The sequence below is a fragment of the Acipenser ruthenus genome, chromosome 15, assembly GCF_902713425.1.
Source record: "Acipenser ruthenus chromosome 15, fAciRut3.2 maternal haplotype, whole genome shotgun sequence".
Lineage (NCBI taxonomy): Eukaryota > Metazoa > Chordata > Actinopteri > Acipenseriformes > Acipenseridae > Acipenser > Acipenser ruthenus.
In genome coordinates this window covers 24,707,595-24,730,569 of record NC_081203.1, presented here as the reverse complement: position 1 = coordinate 24,730,569, position 22,975 = coordinate 24,707,595, and the positions used below count along the sequence as shown (strand labels likewise).

The 22,975-nt window shown below is 38.5% G+C and overlaps 1 protein-coding gene across 6 annotated transcripts in view; it reads right to left on the bottom strand.

The window, feature by feature from the left end:
- Positions 1 to 5,808: 5,808 nt before the first annotated feature.
- The window catches only part of LOC117422091 (BTB/POZ domain-containing protein 7), a 43,017-nt gene continuing 25,850 nt past the window's right edge, over positions 5,809 to 22,975 (bottom strand). For 5 of the 6 annotated variants that reach the window (XM_034036744.3, XM_034036743.3, XM_058987565.1 and 2 more), the window contains 8 exons: positions 13,765 to 13,973; positions 11,931 to 12,006; positions 10,690 to 10,850; positions 9,774 to 9,917; positions 9,223 to 9,412; positions 8,014 to 8,192; positions 6,805 to 7,209; positions 5,809 to 6,603 (listed from right to left, as the gene is read on the bottom strand). In XM_034036744.3, coding sequence (XP_033892635.1) covers positions 5,827 to 6,603; positions 6,805 to 7,209; positions 8,014 to 8,192; positions 9,223 to 9,412; positions 9,774 to 9,917; positions 10,690 to 10,850; positions 11,931 to 12,006; positions 13,765 to 13,973 — 2,141 coding nt within the window. In that variant the 3' untranslated portion in view covers positions 5,809 to 5,826. The remainder of the gene's footprint in view (positions 6,604 to 6,804; positions 7,210 to 8,013; positions 8,193 to 9,222; positions 9,413 to 9,773; positions 9,918 to 10,689; positions 10,851 to 11,930; positions 12,007 to 13,764; positions 13,974 to 22,975) is intronic. The other variant, XM_034036745.3, reaches the window with a different exon arrangement.

Here is a 22,975-nt window from a genome sequence, read left to right as displayed (position 1 = left end):
TTGGGTTGCCATGAAGCTTTTTACTTTATTATCCCCCTCCCCTGCAAAAGTGAAGAAACAACTTTTTTTGTGTGTGAAGTTTTAATACTACATTTTTTTGTTCCTAAAGCGTGAACAGGTGTAGCTAAAATCCCATGTTGCAGTGCATTTCGCTGTAGCACCAAAGTGATTAACTGTATGACAACACTCTGCTCAGATGTAATGGGGTAGAAACATACAGAAGAATTGACACCAGCACAAGGAGCTTTCTATAGAAGCAGTTTATTTTCAAAATGCCAACTAGTTGCAGATTTATTTTTATCACTGTTACGTGCCTTTTCTGGGTAAACAGTAGAAAAATAGAACCAGTTAAACTTTGTACAACAACCTGTGATGGTAATCTACAAGAAATGTTTTATATATATGTACATATTTATATATGTAACCACAAAGTCTGGAGGTTCTGATCAGGAGTACCTAAAAATTAAAAAATACTATCTCTCAAAAACACTATATACACTGAAGCATACTAGAGTTTACAAATAACTGGTTATGCAAGTTTGTAGAAAACACTTGCATAGGACATAAGATCACTTCAAGAAATTTCTGAGCCTTTTATATTGAAGGCACTTGGACTATAACAAAGCAAAGCAAATTAAAAAAGAAATGACAAAAAAAAATAATTCTGAAAACAAAACATCCAAAAATCTTAACAAAATAACCAAGTTGCACATTTTTAATAAGCATGCACAATGGATAAAAAAAAGTTTTATCCAGCTGCCACGTCATTGAAGTAACACTAGCTACTAGCAAAATAAACTCATTCTTGTAGTCTAAACTAAAAAAGGATACTTGTTAATGCTCGAAATGTGCTTAAAGATAAAGCAACCTAAAGTAAAATTCTGTTTTGCAATGAACAACTTGACAAAGTGAAATGTAAAAATGGCATATAGGAATAAGACAATTACATTTAGTAATTTATATGGGAAAGTAACCATGAAGCACAACAGAAGTTACATAAAGTGTTTTGTATAAGATCCTAATTTCCAAATGCAATTTTCTTTTCCTCTAAAGCCTTGTAGTACTGTCTGGAAATACAGTGAGGTGCTATGCCAATTGTGTTTATTTGAACAGAAAGTGAACATTTTAAACGATAAAAGGGAGTGGTGAAGAGTACTGTAGGTGACTAACAGACATGCCTTGTGCTACCATGAGAAACAAAGAAGCATGCATGATAGATGCAACTTTACAAGTAACACAATGTAACACTTAAGCCAGACCACCACATATACTAGGAAGTCAGTCAGATGACGCTCTCTGCGGTTTGCCTGCTCTGGAGCACACCCAACCACAACTCACAAGGGTACAAAACCCTCCTGCAAAAAAAGAACACACAGTGGGGACGCATTTCATCAGGTTGAACCCATCTATGTAAACAAAATGGGAGGAAACTGGAGGATTTAAGTTATATTGGTGGGAAAAGGTTAGGCTTTGTCTGAAAACAACACCTACTTCCCACCCCAAACTTTCCTCTGCCTCTACATAAACAGACACAGTACCCTTTTCAGTCACTCAGGAGAGATATTTTACTTCCAAGTTTGAAATTGCCAGGCAATAGCTTGATCATGTAAACTTCTACATGTTGGAATGAAATGAGTATTGACAAAAAATCAAAAGGGAGTCTCCTGCTCAAAACTAAAACCCACACTGGTCTTCGGCTAGACCATTTTCTTACTCCGATTATTCCAAAGTTCATTTCGAAATCCAAGTTCACATCCAACTAGTAATATTCTGTTTTTGGTGAGTTTATGTTTGATTATATGCATGTTCTTCTATCCCTGTTTATTGTTTAAGAAAACCCCTATTGCTGATGTGTGCAGCAAAGAAAAAAAAAATCCATTGAAAGATCATACCATATTGCATAAACAGTGTAATTTATCTGTTCATCTTATGTTGCAGTCTCACTTTGTTATATTATAGTAATTGCATTAAAACCTACAATGTTTTGTTTTGTGTGAAGTCTTAGAACCACCAATGGTTACTTGATGTTTTCTGTTCTGTGTTGCACATAATTGTATATATCCTTGGGCAAGTGTAGACTGTAAAAGCATTAAGATTGTCTTAAATGAAAAAAATAATAACAAAAAATACAAATACAAATGTGTCACCTGGGCATTACAATTCTCTGTCTTACAATTTAAAAAAAAAAATACTGAACAAGGTGATGTGCCTTATCAAAGCAAAGGTAATAGAAGCTTGACACACAATACACTTTTGCCCCAGGAGACAGTTGCCTGAATTCCAGATTTGAGACAGCACTCAAGTTTACACTGTAAGATTAACAGACCACTATTAAAAAGGGTTCTTTCTTGTGCTGTATGTTTTAGCATGCTTTAAGATTGAGGTTTTGCAGCAATACTGAGTACAGGTCCTAATATATCTTATCTGGTCAGGATTTGTTTTGGGGACATCAATGTGTTCAGGTATCCGAAAGGTCTCCTGTATCCAAAGCAGGCAACAGATAAGCAACTAGATCTAAACATCACCACAGCCCAGTATCCAAGCAACAACCTCAACACAAATATATCCAAGCACAATTCCATTTTAAAAGCAAAACATGTACTTATGGAAGCGATGCCCCAAGGAAGTAACAGAAATGACTAATTCATTCATTATGACCATGATGTTTCGTTATGCAAAGGCAGTTTAGTACAGTGCTTAGAGCTATGAGGTCTGAAGATTATCCTGGTCACTCATGTGGGAGATGACTGACTTAACAAATGCATCCGAGCCCAAGCAGCTGTGCTGAACAGAATTACAGCAGGAAACAACTAAAATGGGAGGCTGCATTTCAGTTGAGACACTGTTGATCAAATTATATTCATGAACAAAAAATGTGGTTCTATTATAAAGCCCTACTGCCAACAGTAATTACAGAATTACGAGAAATATATTTAAACTCTGCAGGTGCACAGTTCATTTAGCAAATACTGAAGGAGTGCAGACGAGACCGGTCAGCTGGGTTTGTTGGCATAGAGGATTTTGGATAGAGAGGTTCAATTTTGTTTGAGGTATACAGTTTCAGAAAGAGCTGGCTTGAGAAAAAAAAAAAAAAAAAAAAAAAAGACTAGACTAGACTTTGCAGGGTGAAGTAAGTCCTCTAGATGGTGTTAGAGAGCCTATTGGGTGTGGACAGAAGCATGATTCTATATAAATTCATGAATCCCCCTCCCCCTGGAAACACAATTATAGTAGATTTCTGCCTCCTCCTCTTCCTAGAATGAGGATTAACAACCTGTAATATATGCAATGAAATGAATCAACATGCAGTGTTTTCAGCAGTACTCCGCACTGTGGGCTGCTGAGTTAACTATGATATTAAAAACAAATAACTCGGATATGCTGAGAACAAATACAAAAAGCCTAATTAAAACAAAATTTAGTCCAATGATGGGTTTAGTTAAGTAACAGAGCTCAGCTGGAACGAAAACCAGAAGATACTGGGGTCTCGCTGACCCTGGTTTAAATCATTAAGATGTAATCTTGTTCAATTATATGTTTTTCAAAAGTTATCTACGGTGAACAATTATCCATAGTGAAATGTCGATTTGAGAAAGTTGTCTATGCAGAACAAAAAATACATTGGGATAATGGTTAAGATGAGCACTGGTGCCAATTATCAAGCTGTTTAAGCATTGAGAACTCATACAAGCCTTGTCCTCTCCTATAGACCAACATTAACATTTCAATAGGCCAATAACTGCATGGCATTTATTACTCTATTTGTCAATGCTTTTCCAGACAACCTAGAGTACAGGCAGAGGACAGTGTGTGTGTTTCAAAAGATTTCATCAAGTGCCACAAAATTAAAATGACACTCCTCTGCCTGCTTTCAGGCAGCAGCATGAGAAGGTGAGCAAGCAGATTTCAGTAGAAAAACAAGGTTTTCTAAAGAGAACTTCTGCTCCCCGTTAAAATATTATTTAAACAATACACTGTATTTGGTAAGGCTTTAAAATACTGTATACAAATACAAATGTAAAGCTGTAAAACCCAATATAGGATTATAACTCCCATTAAGCAATACATTAATTCATGATTCAATCCACACTTCAAAGTCTCCATAATCCCAAATGTATCATTATTAACAGGCACTTGAATGTGACTGTACAGTCTTTTGACAGCAAACGTTTCTCATCTCACAGTGTAAAAGTTATTTGTTTTTGCTACTTTACTCCCACACTAACAAAATACCTGCTGACTGTGTGGACCATATGCTACATGACAGCTGATATGAACAGCAGAGAATGGCATTCTAGACCTTTGTGTTACAATCCTACCAAAACGTCTCTGTTTTAGCCAAGCCCCTCCATCCTTAACCTCAACACTGCTGTCCATTCTTAAAAGCACAGCAATATTTACAGAAACCACTGAAGTCACGGCTTCTGCTGAATACAATACAAGGGATGAGACCAGTGCCAGTAAAAGAAACACTAATGGGAGTAACAAAAAAATGGTTGGATGTGAAACACAAAGCAAATACTCACAATGCAAAGTAAAACACAAAACAAACAAAAAAAGTGTCAAATAGCATGGAGGAAGGAAAAAAAAAGAGAAATAGTTAAAGAATGATAAAATAATAATATAATAAAGTAAAGGCTTTTATGCTGGCGTGTTCTGTGAACCTCAACGAGCTGGTTTCCCCACTACATTCTCAATTGGGAATGATTGGAGAGTATGTTTTCTGAAGTTCTTGGCAGGTTTGACCCTTTACTCCTTGTTGACTGAAACAACCTGCAAGAACTAAAACGTTTTCTTTTCACACGGCACTAAAGACTGTGATTACACTGTACCCGTGTGTCAAAGCAGAGGTTTTCAAACCTGGTCTTCAAGTACCCTCTAAAGTATATATATTTTTATAACCACAGACTGAATATTCATTTTAAACATGAACGGTTCTCCAGTGCACAGAAGACAACACTTACATTTGTAAGTAAAATCTGTAATATTTCTAGTCCATAACAAATCACCAGACTGAACTCCAAATGAAAAGAGAACAGGTTGAAACAAAAACCTCTACCATCAGGGGCAGTTTGAGGACAAGCATTGAAAACCATGTTGTACAACTCTGTTATCGTTGTGGATATTACTTTTTGAGCATAGATACAGCTTGTTTTAGAAGATGAAAAAATAAAAGCATTTAGCTTTGATTGGTTTAGCCGAGATAGTTTTTTTGTTAATTTAATTTTTTTGTATTTTTTTTAATTGAAAAACTAAAAACTTTTATAAAACTCATGAAAAACAGCAAGATAACAGAAACGTGAAATGTTTTTATGCCAGCTGCTCCACAATACACTTGCATCTTTTGGGTAATTTACTCTGTCAGATGCATTAAGTATGGTAGAGTGTACAAATAAACAAGCAATGCCATCTAAGGATACTTCTGTGAACACTGTAGGTGCTGTCAGAATGATTCTGCAGCAACATATAGCACACTGGGCTGTTTAAATCTAAATCTTTACCAAACCAACCACACAATAAAAGGACTGCATATCATGCACTGTGTCAGAAATTATGCATAGTGCCATGTGAGAAGAGCAGTCAAATTGACTGACAAAAAAAAACAAAACAACAATTAAGATTGGGTGGCCCTTAAGTGTCAGTAAAAATAGTTACTATTCAGAATATTCAAGCATTACAACTCTTAAATGACAAAAAGCATCCAAAGAGGAAAGGGTCAAAAGCCTTACAGATTTCCTATTTTTGTTCTCATATATATATATATATATATATATATATATATATATATATATATATATATATATATAAATATATATATAAGGATTTTTAAAGTGCAGATTTCTTGTACTGGTAATCAGGCTTGTTTGGTGACCTGCGCTCTCTGCTGGCTATTGCCTCCTCACTAGCACTGTTCCTATGTGGATGCAAGGCTCCTGTAGGCTCCAGTGGCCCCCCTGTACCGTCAGGGGCTGACCTCCGGCCAGGGGGCCGCTCCTCATAAGTCTCTGTGGCCCGCCCAGAACCCAGACCAGATGTCAGGTCAGTCTCGTTTTTGGACCTGACCCTGACCACCCCGTGGGCCCCAGCGGCAGAGCAGTTCTGTGCCGCCAGGGCCAAGTCAAGCCGCTGTGGGGGCTGCTCCAGCACGTCCAGGTGCAGCGGGTCAGGGCCAGGCCTTTGGGAGTGCATATCAGGGAGATAAGAGGGCGGCAGGGAGCCCGGGGAGGGCCGGCTGTGACTGTAGAGGTCAGGCCCGGCGTACGTTCCCTGTGAAGGGGAAGGTATATGGCGGCTGGAGGTCGGAGTGGTTGGCCGACAGGTGAAGTCGTAAAGGTCCGGGTACTCCTGGCGGCTCTCAGCTTTTTGCTCGGCGGCATGTTTTTTTCGGGAGTTGTGACCGTGCCTGCTGGGGTGGCAGATTGCAGAAGGTTGATAATGTGAGGCGGCTGCTGAGGAGGAGGTCTGTTGGTGCTGCTGCTCGGCTACCCCAACGTGTCCTTCAGCGTCCACAGTCAACTCCGGCATTCTCCTCTCTTTCAGGTTCATGGCTGACACTCCCATGGCAATGTCCGGCATGAACTCATTGATCACTGGCTCCATGTTCTGTTGGAGGAAGACGGTTGTTAGAAAACAGACTAATCTTACATACCACTTACTATACTTGACTTGCCTAACAAAGCAGGTAAGTAACATATGATGTACGGTAGTAGTACTGGCTATTGTAAATATATTTTGTTTGATGAGAAATATAAAAATATCAATAGCAGACTCTTTACATTAGAAAATGTTTTAATCTGTACTTACGCCCTGTTTCTCTGGATGAAGGGTCCTTCCCACTCCTGCTGTGTTGGTGCAGTCAGGCGGGATGGCTTTGGCCCCTGAAGGGTAGGTGGGGACTCCATGCTTGGACGAGGGCCGCAGGTGCAGCAGGGAGTGGTTACAGGGGTAAGAGAAGGAGCGTGAGGGGGGCTGGCTGGGGATTCGAGGTCTCCACCCAGCCTTCAGCTGTCCATGGCTGGGAGTAGCAGGGGGGTGGTAGGGAGGGGGAGGAGGAGGCAGTGGTGGGTGGAAGGCAGCGAAGGACTCCAGGTCAGTAAACATGCTCTCCACTGTTGGAGTGCTGTTAATCCGACAGCGGCCGTGCTGGCGTACTGTGAGAACTGGGCTCTCATCGCCAAAACGCTCCTCCGGGAAGAATTTATGTGGGTTCTGTAAAGATAACAAGAGAAATGAAATTAAGTTTCTGCTTTTATCAGGTGAAAGTATAACCACTGACAGCCATAATCGTCAGCAGTAGAAAACCGCTGTACAAACTGGGGAAATCAAATCTGATTTCCTGTTTTCTGTAAGAACATTAGTGGCTGCAATTTGTACCAACTGTAAACTATTTAGGCAGGGTACTTGCATAATGCAGCTTTGCAATAAAAAGGCAATCTTATTTTCCCTATCATGTCAAAAAAATTCAGAGTTTCTAAATATTGCACATTGACTTATTTTTTTCTGTCAAAGCTGATTGCGCTCTATCAGTACCTAAACTGATACAGCTACAGGGTGTGTTAAATGTTCAGTGTGGGTTCCTGTGGCCTTCAGTCAGCTGTCACAGTACCACTGAAGTCTGATCCTGTCATCAGGGGCAAATCAGGCACAGCACAGCACTTGTGTAAGCGGAAAATAGAGGGGGCCAAAAAAGGACCAAGGAAAATGAATGCGCAATATCTCCTTTACAAGTAGCACAAATCTGAGGGGCTTTTATTTACACAGTGTCCTCTAAAGACAGTTCAAAAGGAAATGTGCAACAATATGTAATATATACGATGTAGCAACAGGGGCTGTTATAAAAGACTTTCACTAAGGCTTTCAGTGTAATTTTGAAGGTTGACAGAGCCAATGTTATAAAACATTCTGGCCCAAAGTGATAGTGATGTAACCTGCAAGGGGCCAGGACACAAAACCATGTGCAGAGGAGCAGAGATAGTACAGCTTCACATGCTTTGTTGTCTGTCCCTCCCTTACCTGCAGGAGCTCTGCTGCAGCGTCAGGTAGCCCAAACTCCCGCAGGACTCTGATCTGGAGCTCGTAGCTCACCGTGGCTCCCTCTCCACAGTTCAGCGCGTAAGCTCTCTGAACCTGGTCTGTGTGCCGTAGCTCCTGTAGCCTTCGGATCATGTCTTTCACAACTTGCAGCTTGGGGACTAAAGGAACCAAAAGGAGGAAACATGTCTGACCATTTCAAACTGGATAGTTATTTAAGAAAATGAATGTACAATATTTGTTCTTTATTGGTATGTGTGGGGAAGGTATCACCAGGGAATAACCACATTTTGTTTATCCTTTGATAAGACAGCAATTTCAGTGTATCACGATAGCACTTGTTATAGAGCAGCGGTTCTCAAACTTTGCTGCACTGCAACCCTCTTCTAGCAATAAAAATGACTATGCGACCCCACTGCCCTGTGTTATTGCAGAATACAGTAGTGGGTTTTGAGAAGTAAAACATGCATTGCAAGGCAAGATCAAAACTAATATATAGCCATTTGTTATTTTAAATTAACAATACAAAATCGCAAGATTTTTTACAGCCAATCATAAAAAAAAAAAATAAAAAAAAATGCTTCCAAGCTGCCACGGGTTACACGATCATACCACAAGGCCAGTTTCTTGATCCAGCTTTTGATTTAGTCAGTGAGAGGAAGGACAGATGTATCTCGTCCTTGGAGTGACGTGTTAGTGTTTAAGTGATCAAAAATATCTGCCAGGTAAGCAAGCAAAGCCAGCCATTTTATTTTATTACTGCTGATCGGGTCCTTGTTGTCAGCACTCTTTGCTGCGGTGCCACTCGATTCCAGTTTTCTTCCAGTTTTCTGTTACTTTCTAAATATTTATAAAGCAACTTTTTGAACTCGCTTCACAACAAAAATCATAGAGGCTGGACTAAACACTACAGAAGTGCATTCCGCTGATTGGCTGACATGGAAAGCTGGTTGCTAGGTAACCAGTTCAGAACGTTCAGACAAAGGCAGGTAGGGCGAGGGACCCATTGGGAGTAAAATTAAGTAAAAAGTGCAAACAACAATAATAAATTAACGTAACTGCTGCCTAATTTTGTATTTTTTTATTTTTAATTGTGAACAGTTTGAGAACTACTGCTATAGAGAATCAAGAGCGCTTTAGGGCCTTTCACCAGTAGGGCAATACACATCTTCACATCTTAATCAAACTCACCAGGTATTTCATTGGCTACTACAGTGGGAGGGCTGCACTGGCTGCTGCTGATTTGCTGGTGGTTGATCATGTGGCAACATTGGGGCACTGCATTGTTCACCATGTATAAAGTGTCAGGCACGTTAGACATTCGCACCATCCGCAATCGAACCAGGTCAGTCTGCTCCACCATAATCTCATCTAAAACAGCCTAAAACAAACACACACCACAACTAAGATTCTTGTAAATCAAAGAAGCCTGGAAGACGTACAAAAAATGACACCATGCTAATATCTATCTATGTCTAGCCACTGGGTGTCGCTATTTCTAATCTTTTCTCCAAGAGTAAATATTCAGGTCCTGGCTATTTAAACTACCAATTATAAATCACCTTGTAATGTGTTATCATAAAACATGCTATATAAAAGCTATATTAATCCCTATTTTAACTTGTATGTGGGTATAAATCAATATACACATTTTAGAACAGAGCATGTGTGTGTGCAGCAGGTCATCACTGCACCAGCTCTGTGCTGCTGCGTTTCACTATTTTGTTAAACAAAACACATACCTTGGCCTCTTCTACGTATGGTGAGAACAGCCGAGGACGGACGTAGATGCCAGCGTTCTTCTGCCGTAGCCAGGCATTGGCTTTCCCCCCCTCAGCCGTGGGCAGCATGTCTGATGGAGGAGTGCTGATCAATCCTCTCTTCATCTAGAGAAAAGATACATTACACAATGGGATCCTGTATGGTGTGGCACTATGCAAGTACTTCAGAACAGGTAAAGTACAAGTAAAGGTTATTTGGAATACAGCTATTCATTTTCTTCATCTGTGTTTTAGCTTGCTGTTTTTACCCCATGGTCTTTTAGTGCTTTATTTCACAGAACTAAATTGGTTGGCTCTTAGAAAGGACTTGGAACAGGAAGATTATTTTTTCTTTTTAATTAATTGAATCCACTTGCAATAGTAACCTAAAACTGTAACTACCTACCTGCGAATGACCAGTTACAAGCATTTCTCATCTCCAAGAGCTTTGCATTGGTTTCACAGACCCCGATTAGGATAAATCGACTACCTTGAAAGTATGACATTAGTCTTTAAAGTCATTATTTTTAAAAGAAAGGAACTTTCAAGTTGTAAACATCTTTTGGACTTCCAGTTATCATAATTTATTTTGCACAATACATAGTTAGATATAGTTATTTGATTGATCATTTTGGTAAGTCATGTTTGGTCATGAAAATGAGCTTATAAAAACACATCATTACCCTTTCCTTTGTGGACAAGGCCTCTGGAAATGAAGAGAATCCTTGACCTCTCCACTGCAGCTTGGAGTGTTCTTTGTATAAGATGATTGTATTTCAAATGGCCTTCCTCTTAATTAAATGTTACAGCCAACAGGGCTGAGCACAGCTGTGCATCTATTTCTTAGCTGGGCACTAGTAAGAGTTACAGTTGCAATGACAGTATGTGAAGCACTCACGGTGTCTGAGAGGACCTCACTGTTGGTGGGCAGTATGTGCGCAATACGAACAAAGGGCAGCAGAGACGACAGAATCTCCTTCAGCTCCTCAATATCCAGATCTCGCCGCTTCACTCCCCGCTTGTTCACACTGTGAGCTGTGCCACTCAGCAAGTTGGGTTCTGTGTCAGGGGAGAGAAAAACAAAACAAAACAAAAAAACTTTAAGATGATGCCAATAATAAAATAGCCCTTGGGGTCCATTTACTTCAGACTCAACTAGGCAAAAACACTCAAGCCATGTAGAGCACGATTATAAAAGTCGTTTTGCCAGTGCTTAGTATTAGACCCTGGGGAAAACAAACATTCATGGAGGCATACAGATTCACATCCACATCATAGGTGGTCAAATTCAACAGATTTAGCAGAGAGTAACTTTTGTACACCTGTCCTACAAGAATGGATAAATGCTCCTGGAGCATACTGACAAAAACCTTTACTAAGGCTCCTGCAGTGGAGAAACCACTCAGTCATATGATTGAATTTAAAGAAACTGATGCCCTAAATGCAACGAATAATTGCATCTGGTGTGGATCAGGATGTGATTACTGGTTACACAGGATCCACATAATGAACTTATATTTCCCTTATGAAGACATGAAGAACAGTGGCACCCCCTTAAAACATATATTCTCCAGGTTTATACCTAGTTTTTTCATACTCGGCTGGCCAATTGAAGTCACACTGTAGTTCTTTCCATTGAAAGTCTGCGCCAAACAGATACTGTACAGATCAATTAAATTACTGTATACTGTAAAGCAAGTTCCAAAATCTACTGTTTAGTGTCTCGAGTTATGTCAGTTAATTGTATCTTTCAAAATTGTTGTGTTGAGGAAAGGTTGCAATAACCCTGACCTTTACTCAGACCGGAAAGTAAAACAAAAAAAAATAGTAAAAATAAATAAAAGATGAAGAATGAAGGCAACACAAGGGCACCGTCTTAAGGAGGCATGTCTCAGAATCCTGCTACGCAGCTTCAGGGAGAAAAGTACTTGGAAAGTCTGACTACAGAATCCATTACCAACTGTTCTCTGTCTAGTGGATTCACACACTCAGTACCGGCGATGCTCATCTAGTTCATTACACTTCGCATTCAAGGTTCATTTAAATTTTTTTTTAAAAAGTTCTTAATAGATGCACCTTAAATCAACCCAGCAATTTTTTTTTCTTTATAAATTAACCTCTGAAAATGGTGTTTCTCACCTCTGTCTGCCATTCTTTTTATAAGCTGGTGCTCTCCCCACTTGATGACATATTTGAGGATATCTTGCTCACTTGCCTGCAAAGAAATTTTTGTTTTCATTTATTAAATTTTTTTTTGTATCATTATTGTTGAGATATGTTGTATTAAGTGACAAGATGGAATCTTTGGAAGAGAGTGCATTTACAATGTATTGTGGCGATACACTTGTGGCTCTTTACTTTGTTACCTGCATATTCCAAACAAATAAAATACAAATCAAAGCACCAACAGATATTCAAGAAGTGGGTGAGATTCTCAATTTTCAACCCTAAAGCGCTCCGTTAACAGTGGTGTTAAAGCCTTGATTACCCCTTTACCAGGTCCTTCTGTCCTGATCTACTATTAAAAGCAGGTCCAAATTATACACAGTACATACAAGACTCTCTTCTGTAGCCTTTTCATCATGCATGCTCACATTCTTCATAGTCTAAAGATCATTCACCTTCAGTTAAAATAACTGGTCTGTGGAACCCAAGTACAGTACATTCATCCAATGGCAGTATGGGGTATGTCATTTTAAAAGATTTGATGCACCACAGAGCACTTCTTTTGCAAATGTAACAATAATTATATTTATTCTACAGTATAAAATCTAGGTAACATAATAATCAAATCATTATGGGTAGTCTGGCAAAGATTTCTCATTACCTGTCAAAATATAGGACATATTTATTGGAAAAATACCAAACAGCTGCCAATTGATTTTTATTGTTGTTTTCTAAACATAATTCTAAGCATGTATTTAGCAAACACGTACTGCTAATAAAATGCCCTCAACACTAAATGTGTCTTGTCCCCAGCTTTTCATTAAAAACAGAGCATGAAACCAGAACAAATAATGTATTTGTCATCAACCTACTGTAGCTTTATATTCTAAATGCATTTAACAAAAAAAGTGACTTACTATTAAGAGATGGTTATATTTGGTACTTATTGACTAACATCCTTCAGAAACAAATTGAGCTTCCACAGACCTCAAATAAAATAAATATGCAGATATAATTCTGCAGCATTCTGCTGCCAAGAAACAAGAGCATTCTACATTAAAATACCACAGTGGCAGGAACCAAAAAATACAATGATGCATGAGAAAACCAAAAAAAACACAAAACAAAACAAATTAAGAGTTACTTGGACACCGCCGTGTTCCTAATTTTGCCCAAAACATCTGGTAAGCAGTTTTGAAAACATCAGTAAGCAAAAGCTAAGTACAGCTGTCTCGGATGCCTGCAATGGAAACTGTACCGTCATTACAGTAAAGCCTACTTGGCACTAGAAGACAAAACTGAAGTTTCTACTGAACTTAAATACATAGCTTTCTGCTTCATGCACTATCCAGTGGAAGCAAATGGAAAATAAAGGAAAGCAGAGATTAAGAGATGAATGAGATTACTCTTGCAGTTAACAGGAAATGGCTCGTCGTTCAGCTTTGCAAAGCTAGGCAGTTTGTTTATTTATTTTAACTTGGTATACCCTTGAGGAGCAAAATTTCAAGTTTGAATAAGTTGAACAGAGAACACAGAAGGACCATAAATCTTAACAAATGCAGCGAGATTTGCCAGTTGCCTTTGCAAGCAACAAGCAATGGCTGTGTCTGTAATGTGATAACAGGACTTTACTCTGCATCTTTTGCACAGGGAATATATTTCCTCATGTTTCATTACCACCACTGGTCAATTTAAGGCAGCACAGAACAGTGGCATTGAAAATTTGATGCAATAATCCAACAATTAACAGTCTGGACAAATTCTCAAGTGTCTGTTCTGCATTCTATTTGCCTTACTGGCACCTTACCTGTAGATAGTCAGACTGGATCGCAGTAAGCAAGTCGTCTTTATTGAGCTCATAAAGAACGTCGGAGGTCATGACCTGGCTAAACTCCTCGCAGAGGAAATGAAGGGCCTGTCGATAGACCCACTTCGACCCGTAGGGCTGAGAACTCCACCTCAGGATGACGATCAAAGAATCAAGAGAGATGCTCTCCATGATGATATCTTCACAGCCTGGAGGAAAAGTTTCAAAGCACAAACATTACGAAGAGATAAAGTGTTGATACGAATTACAGATAAGCAATACAGATTCAATCTCCTTTATTTTACATGATTATACTTCCCAATTTAAAAGCCTATCATTCGCTTTAGCACTTATAACAGAATTCTCCAAAAGTAGCTTCACCTCCCCCTTGAAACCTGCCTGACATTAAGCCACTGCTGCTGTACCTCTTGCATCACGTGGAGTTTAAAAATGACATATTCAAGGTTCACTACAGATCAGCAACAAAAATAAAAGGAGATTGCAGTTCCTCCCCCCTCCCCAATAACAAAAAGTTGTACAAGTTGTAAAAGTTGTTTCTACACAGCTGATATTTGCAACGCATGATTTTAACAAGCTGTTTAAATATGTACATTTATAGGCTATGCACTACTTAACTAGACTTGTTTGATTTGATCACTGGAGTTTATTCACTTCTATCGCTGATATAGAAGGATATTGTGGCAAAACCCTAGATTACAGTAAGGTATTTTTACACATAGCTAAAGGCGTGTCTTGAGAAACATGCATTTGCATACCTTACTTGTCGAGATAACGCAAGGATTTATGTTACGATTACTTCATGAATTACAACTACAATCCCTCCACATAATTGGGGGCTCATTAAATTATCACTACAAAAATATGCAAATTATACTACTGAAGGTTCGAACCCTCCTTCGGTAATGTGTTCCGAACCTTCAAGGTCAAAATGTACCCTTCGTTGCAGCCCTATTTAAATCATTCAAGCACAGCCGTAATAATTACAGCAACAACAGATAACCAGACAGGAGAGAACAAGTCCTGGAAAAAAAAAAGTTTGTGAACTTAAGGGTGGGTACCCGTGCCACCCATTCTGAAAACATCATAAAAGAGGTGATAAACAGTCTTTCAACACATGCTTTAATAATAAAGACATGTCTGAACTTCTGGTTAACAGAGGCTTTGCTCAGCTTTTCAATGAGATGCAAGATGTTCCTAAATGAAACAAACAGGATCAAGCCGGGAGATTTAAATCAGTACCACTGCTCATAATCTTAACAGGGGCTGTCATTGTAAACACTCTTGATAACTTACAGATCAGGACAGGATATTAAATTGGCAAAATCAATGTGGAAGGTCCTGTTTCTCCTGTTTCTCCCCCCATGCTGCGCCCCCACTTCAGAGATGTTTTTCTTTTTGTGCTGCGCCCCCCTTCTAGTAAACAGTACAATATTTAGAAAAGTATGATTTTCCTAAATTTACATATGGTAACGTCACATGTGAAATGAAAGCAGGCTCCACACAGGAAGTAGCTTTGTGCTCAAATTCAGCAGTTTATTAGCACAGGACAAATAAACAAATTAAAAAGGACCAAGCCAAAGCAAAACAATATAATAAAAACCAATCTGTGCTAAATTCTACCTCTCACTCAGACAGCCTCTGTCACTCACTCGCTCTCCATCTGCACTCAGGCATGCACTCCTATTTATCTCTTCACATTAAACCACACCCTCCATCCACCTTCACCAATCCCTGGCATGCCATTCGGACTCCAATCTCTCGCCAGCATTGCAGGGGTACAAATGCATGTCCAGGATTGGTGAACCCGCACAGACTGGCAACCAACACACCCCCACTGCTAGCTAGTGGTGTTGCACAGCAAAACATTATGTAATCCAGAAACATAAAAAGCCAAACAAACGGGACAGTCAATAAGTGCTGCAACGATGGAAAATCGGCAGGTCATTATAATACTGTAGCGTTGAGCGTGTTGTAGGTTCTACCAGGATACAGTGCAGCTGGGTCAGTGGCAAAGGTGCAACATTTAAATAAGCAAATGATCTTTAATAAGGTTTATATACAATGTAGTTCTATATATAATATGTAGTTGTCTTGCCAAGCCAAATTTCAGCAAGTTTTGTTTCTCCTCCATATGCAGTAAAAAAATAAAAATAAAAATCAGTCAGCATTTCAAAGCAGCAGGCATCTAGCAGTTCCGCCCAGAACATCCCCACAAGAATGCCTTTGATATGAGATCACACACACTGTACAGCTCTCCCTCATTCAATGGCAAAACAAAGGAGAACAAACCAATGGAAAAGAAAGCAAATAAAGCTAGAACCCCCCCCCCCCCCCCCCCAATGCATTTCAAAACAATGGAATTTGAATTGGCTGCAAACTGTTACAGATAAACCACATTCAAATCAACAGACAAGATACCATTTAACCATAACCCATGTACCCTGCACCTCTGTACCTCTGTGTTCTGCTGCAGTAATCCACCTTTGGACTACTGGGCCTGAAGCATTTCCACTTGGGCATCAGGTCCCGTCGCATTACCCAGCTACTAGCTGGATTGGACGCAAACAGCAATCTGACATTTTAAAGAGAGGATTTCAGACCAAAAGCACAAGTCTACAGCAATAAGGTCTGAAATCAACTTCACAATCCAGACGTGATACACGGTTTCTAAATGTCAAGTCTGTTTACTCCAATCGCATGGGCTCAGTAAAAACTGAGCCTTTGTGGCTAACTTGGTTCCTGCACGGTCAAGGGAGAGGGTTCGTAAGTTATGCTTTTCTATCCCTGCAAAGTAAAGGATTATTAACTCTAATTTTTTTTTAAATATCAGTTGTATACCAACAAGGAGCTCAGATCCAAGTCTGAGGTAAACAAAGCTCCCAGTTTGACAAAGTAAATTGCAATCCATTTAAATTAGTAAAAAGAAAAAAAATAAATAACAATTGACTGCTGATTGAAATGCGCATTTCCCAACTAGTTACAGAACATGTAATTGAATTGCCAATCAATAAATTAAGTTAAAAGGACAATCCAAAAAGCAAATTACAATTGACATCACGCTTACAGTATATGTTAGTGGCTTTAAAAACAAGAGTGCCATAGTAGATCTTTGTTTGGTGTAATTACAGTGTCTCACAAGCAGGTGCTGATATTGCATGTCAACCTTGGGCTAATAATTAATTGAATTTGGATTGAAAACATGATGCACTGCACGTGAATCTTAAATCAAATCTTGGATTGACAATGCAAAAAGTTGATTTTATACTGTACTGTAGTGCTTGTACTCTGTGAAAGTGCAAGGAACAGACATTTTCAGAAAGAAATGAAAATGTGTTATAACCCTTTCCTCAGCAGGGTTGCAGGACAGTGAACAATAGCCATCTTAATTGTTACAGCACATGAAGGGTTTGACACTGGAGACACAGCTGGAAATAGAATTCAATTTAAGCGAACAAAAAAAAAAAAAGTTACTTCTAAATACAAACAAATTGCATATAACAAAGGTTGAGATTGTATTAAGTTAAAGAAGCAGGTATGGAACTGCATAATGTGCCAGTCTGCTTTTATTTATTTTTGTCAAACTATGTTGGTCACTTCGCATCTCTCTCGTGAGCATCCTGGAACTGAACAATTGGTTTTTATATTGCTTTCTGGTTTTCACCATTGTATTGCCTGTGATTTCCCTGAAGTTCACTCCCCACTGAGGTAGTACCAATTGATCCGATTCCTTGTGTTTCTTTTATAATAGAGCAGCTCTTGTCTCTCATTTCCAAAGCTGGTGAGCACTTAAATATTGTCAACTTGTTTTCTCTAGTAAGGGAAGGGAGGAAGTCTCCAAGCATAAAACCAACAGGCATAACTGACTGAATGAATGATTAAAACTCTTCGGAGATTTTTTTTCTTCCCTTTTCACATAAATAGGTGAGGAGCGATGCTCTTGAAAGGTGATGTGCTCCCAGCACTGGGAACTGAAGTGCTATTAGGCATCAGCTGGGCATGTACAACATGGGCAGCTACAGAGAGAGCTTCTCCACAGTGTCTAAATCTATAAGAATACAGTACAATTTACATTATCCCATAATATGATGTGTGTAGGAAGCAGAAACAGAATAAAGCCCGGTGCATCTGCAGTTAATAACGCAGCACGGGGTCCCTGTGGCATTTTGTTAATTACCTGTTTGTTTATGAATTGGATGATAAAATGAAGTGTTTGCAAAAGATCCCCGATTGAGACCACAGGAGTCTGAAGATCCTCTCGTTAGCTATAGAGCAGGTATGGGACAGAGAGTTGAGCTTCTCCCATATACTGTAGAAACAATGCCCAACACATTATGCTGTAGGATTCTCCAAATCATACCTAAATAAACCATCCTTAAGGGAAAGAGAGGGGGGTTCATTCGGTCTTTGTACAGTATCTACTGACTAAAGTATCTATATAATAAGTGATTAATTTACTTTTTTTTTTTTGTTGTCCATTTGCAATCCAACGAATTTTGCATTGTTCATTTTTTTTAAAACTACATTAAAACAACACTTACTTGAGCAAGAACCATCTTGACTTTCGTTTTAACAGGCTTGTCATTGACTCTCACCCTACAGTACTGTATGCTCTCCCATGCAGTGCTGTGTAAATGCTCTACCTTCCAGCTATACAACTAAACATTTATATACCTATTACAAATATATACATTTCTCTTCAACAAAGCCAACTTACCAACGTTTCGGTATGTTTAACATACATTTGTCAAGGGAAAGTGTGTTTCAAAAACAAACAGTGGAGGTACAGTACATATAGGCTTTTGTTGCTATGGCAACTACTCACATTTCTGTATAAATCTACGAATGTGCTTGTGGTGTGTATATATATATATATATATATATTATATATATATATATATATATATATATATATATATATATATATATATATATATATATATATTATATATATATATATAATATATATATATTATATATATATATATATATATATATATATATATATATATATATATATATATATATATATATATATATATATTATATTATATATACACACACACACACACACACACACACACACAATTAATAATGTTTTTCGGGGAAGGGGGCGATGCGATACTATAGTTCAAGCAATTTAAACTTTCAAATATATTTCCTTAATTACTGCTTTGATGTGTGATGATGATGTTACAGAAATCATTGACAAATAAAAGTATCAGGCTGCTGTACAAGCATCTTCATTTAACAACTGTATCAGAGCTCTGAAAACAGTGGAATAATTCAACCCCCTTAATCCACTATACTAACCTCAATACATAGATGAAAGACAGGGGGGAAGGGGGGAAACAATGGAGGATGACTGCGGTAATGAAGAAAACAAGCAGCACACTGCCCTCCAGCCTGCATGCTCACTTTCAGTACAGTCTGAAGCCTCTTTCACCCTGTCACTACAGGAATCTGTTCTACAGGGGCTGGATTAACAATTATTGATTCCTTGAGCTTCCTCCCATGTTACAGCAATGCTTTTTGTTACGCCCTGTATCCTAATTACATTTTAGCTGCGTTTTCCAAGGGATGTGTCAGTGTTTTTGAAGATCAAACACAGACTAATGAGCCCAAGCAAACGCCTGCCAACTGGCTGTTCTCACAAAGCCCAGGATTATTCCTGTAGAACAGCCGTCATTACTGCGCGGCTTTTAATCCAGCAGCCAAGAGGGTAATTTAATACCTACAAAGGGAGCGCAGAAAACAGTGCGTTTCACAAAAGGTGAATAGGGACGCTTTGGTTCAAGACTGCATTTGTAAACCTTTCCCATCTGCTAAATTACAGGCTAGTATCTCATAATTGCAAGGCTACAAATGCTCTCATTTCTTGGCAGTTTATTCAGGATAGAGGGCATTAAAGGAGGCTGGAAGAAGAACCCAATTGAATTCCATTGCACTTGGATTCAAACTTGACTTCTTGTTATTATTAAAGGGTTTAATGATGTGGGGGGGAGGGGGGAGGGGGGGCTAAAGTAAAGCAAATGTTACCAACAATTATTATTATTATTATTATTATTATTATTATTATTATTATTATTATTATTTCTTAGCAGACGCCCTTATCCAGGGCGACTTACAATTGTTACAAGATATCACATTATCCATTATTTCACATTATACAGATATCACATTATTTTTACATACAATTACCCATTTATACAGTTGGGTTTTTACTGGAGCAATCTAGGTAAAGTACCTTGCTCAAGGGTACAACAGCAGTGTCCCCCACTGGGGATTGAACCCACAACCCTCCGGTCAAGAGTCCAGAGCCCTAACCACTACTCCACACTGCTGCCCATAACAATTACAGTATCATGTGTAGTATGTAATGTATCCTCTGAAAAAATGTTTCAAGACGAGACAATTGGTTATACTGGGGTCTGTTTTAACGATCTAAACAGCACTTTATTGAAGACCAGTTTCCACTGTATTGTAACATTTGAAGTTGCGGCTTTGGGAAAACAGCAGCAAGGTGCATTATAGAGTTAACGGGTAGTTCTAGACAATACACCATTCCCCACTTTTACCAACCATTTCACACTGGTATGATCTCAAATTATTGTAGCTACAGTACCAGTACATTAATTGGTACTACTATTTCCATAAAATTGTCCTACAAATCAAAAAACAGATTTAACGCTAAATTATATTATAGAAATTGACACTTTAGTTGTTTATTTTACACTTTGGGAAACAAGAAGAAAATAGACTGATAAGTTGACAGCCTTGGTCATGGGCACATTTGCTCACATGGCAGGATGAGGTCTCTATTTTTTAATTAACTTCATTGACCACTGCAGCAGTGAGATAGGATGAGGATATAAATACAGAAAAATCCAAGAGCAAATTTCCATGTAATAAATACCAGCTCTTACTGGGTTTTGGTCAATAATATTGACTAAACACATGCACACTTTTAAAACCAATAGATATTTTATAATCTAAAACTTGGACAAATGGGATTCAAACTCCAAAAATTGAACAAATGCACTTACTCACTTTTTTTATGCATCTTATTCTAACATTCAGTAACAAAATATAAGCACAAGTATATGAAATCAAGTTGGAAACTGATGTGCTCTGAACAACTGTGACTTCTGTGCCAGTCAACACCAGCTTGCTTGGTTCAGTCTGTGAGAGGATAGAAAACAACGGGTCATCTGGACCTCAGGTGGTCAAAGGTGCTTTCTCACTCTCAGCACCTGCTACCCTATGTTGTCTCTGCAGCTGCATTTGTCACCAGGAATCGCTCTTGGCCTGTATCATAGCTCTACTGTATCATGTATCAAGGCCAACTTGTGCTAGCTGGCACCATGCCTGCAACTGGTTCATCACGGACTGAGGTACCCAGTGAGCTGCAGTGTGATGTGTGGCAACTACAAATCGGTGACCTTGAAAAAATTGCATCTCCATTAATACCAATAATGCATGTGTTTAGTTAAACAGGCAACAATGCAAAATGTTTAATCTTGGAGTACTGGGGGGAAACTCACTGCTGCATTACAAAAACAGCCAATATAGAGGACAGGTTTATTGTGAAGTTTCTTTTGCTATAATATTCTTTTCATTCCCCTACACAACACCTGCCTCCGATCCAGAGAAACCTGTCTACAGTACTGCTGACTTCCAGCCTCCTACCAGTTTATGGACAGGATGCACGGAACTTCTGTATAGTATAGAGGCAAACAATTATAATAAAAACTGCTTCTATGGTTACCCTTCGTAACTTCAGTATGACAATACCAAGCACTACTGAATAAACCCAAAAGGAAGATTAGTAATAAAAAAAAATCATAAAATCTATTCTGAAACTGTTCAAACCATTCCTACCTAAAACAGTAAAATGTCTCAGTAGTCCATTCACACAAAAACAAATGAAAAATCAAGCAAAATCACATCCAAAAATAGGTTTGTTTTCCAATGGACAGTGTGACCGTGAAATTACACTCTTGATTTCAGGAAAGCAAGTAAAATTCTAGAAAACAAATGCACATAAAAAAGGTTACATTTAAAAGAATGCCTTAATGTTGGATTGTTGTAACTATGGGAGTATACTTACCTACGCCCAGGTGACTGGAAGGACCTCATTTCTTTGCTTTCCTATTTCTCATGTTGGCCAGCAGCTTCTCTTTCTGAAACTTTTCCTTCTATTCCCTTAATTTCTCCTTTGTAGTCTTTTCCACCTCATCTTACCAGAATTATTTTGTGCATTCTTTTATTTTTTTTTAAAGGCCTACAATTAGGATAGGGCATCTAAACTTGAATAGGAGATTATTAGCTTTACAGTCAAATGAGAAGCGTAAGGTTATGATTTACAATGAAGCACTACAGTCTTTTTTTTTTTTAAATGATGGCCTACATATTTAGGGATTGTTTGAAAGAAACCATGTTAATGCGTTGTACTATTATATTTGACTGCATTATAAGGAGTGTTTTGGGAGTGGTTTGAGGGAATGCTGGGATTGCTCAGGCCTATACAGTCTGTTTGCTGGCAAGATGTTGGAGTTCCTCAAGGAGTAAAGGTTGTGGAGAGGTAAGCGAAGTCCCGTAGCTATAGAGGTTACACGAAGGACTGAAAGTTGAAAGCTGGCAAAAAATATGCCATTTGCTATATGGTTTACAGAGACTATTAAGCAATTTTCTTTTACTTATATGTTATTGCTGTCTAGTTTTTATGTCTGGGCACCATGAATAAACTGACCATCCATTCTGCTGAAAATAAGCGAGTCATCTGGACTTGCTTCATCTTGGGCATCTGACCCAGCAACAGACAGCAAACTTGTTTTAAATAGCCACCAATTGCAACAGAGTCATGCTATATCAAGTCATCCAAGTCATGTGCTGTGAATCAAATTTTGCTGATACTTGATGCAAAGTACTTACTAGCCAAGAACCAAAACCACCAGAAAACACCTTATATAAAAAGGGCGAAATGTAATCGTGACAGCAGAGAAATTGTTATTGCCTGTTGGCTTATTTAAGTTACTGAGTTACAGATCCCTAGATGTTACAGTACGGTATTTCCTATAAAATAATTAAAATAATTAAAAAATGGTTTCTCCACTACATTCTAGATAACACTTATACATACAAATTCATTAGTACAAAAAAAAATGACCCCCTCATTTTCACTCTGTGAAAA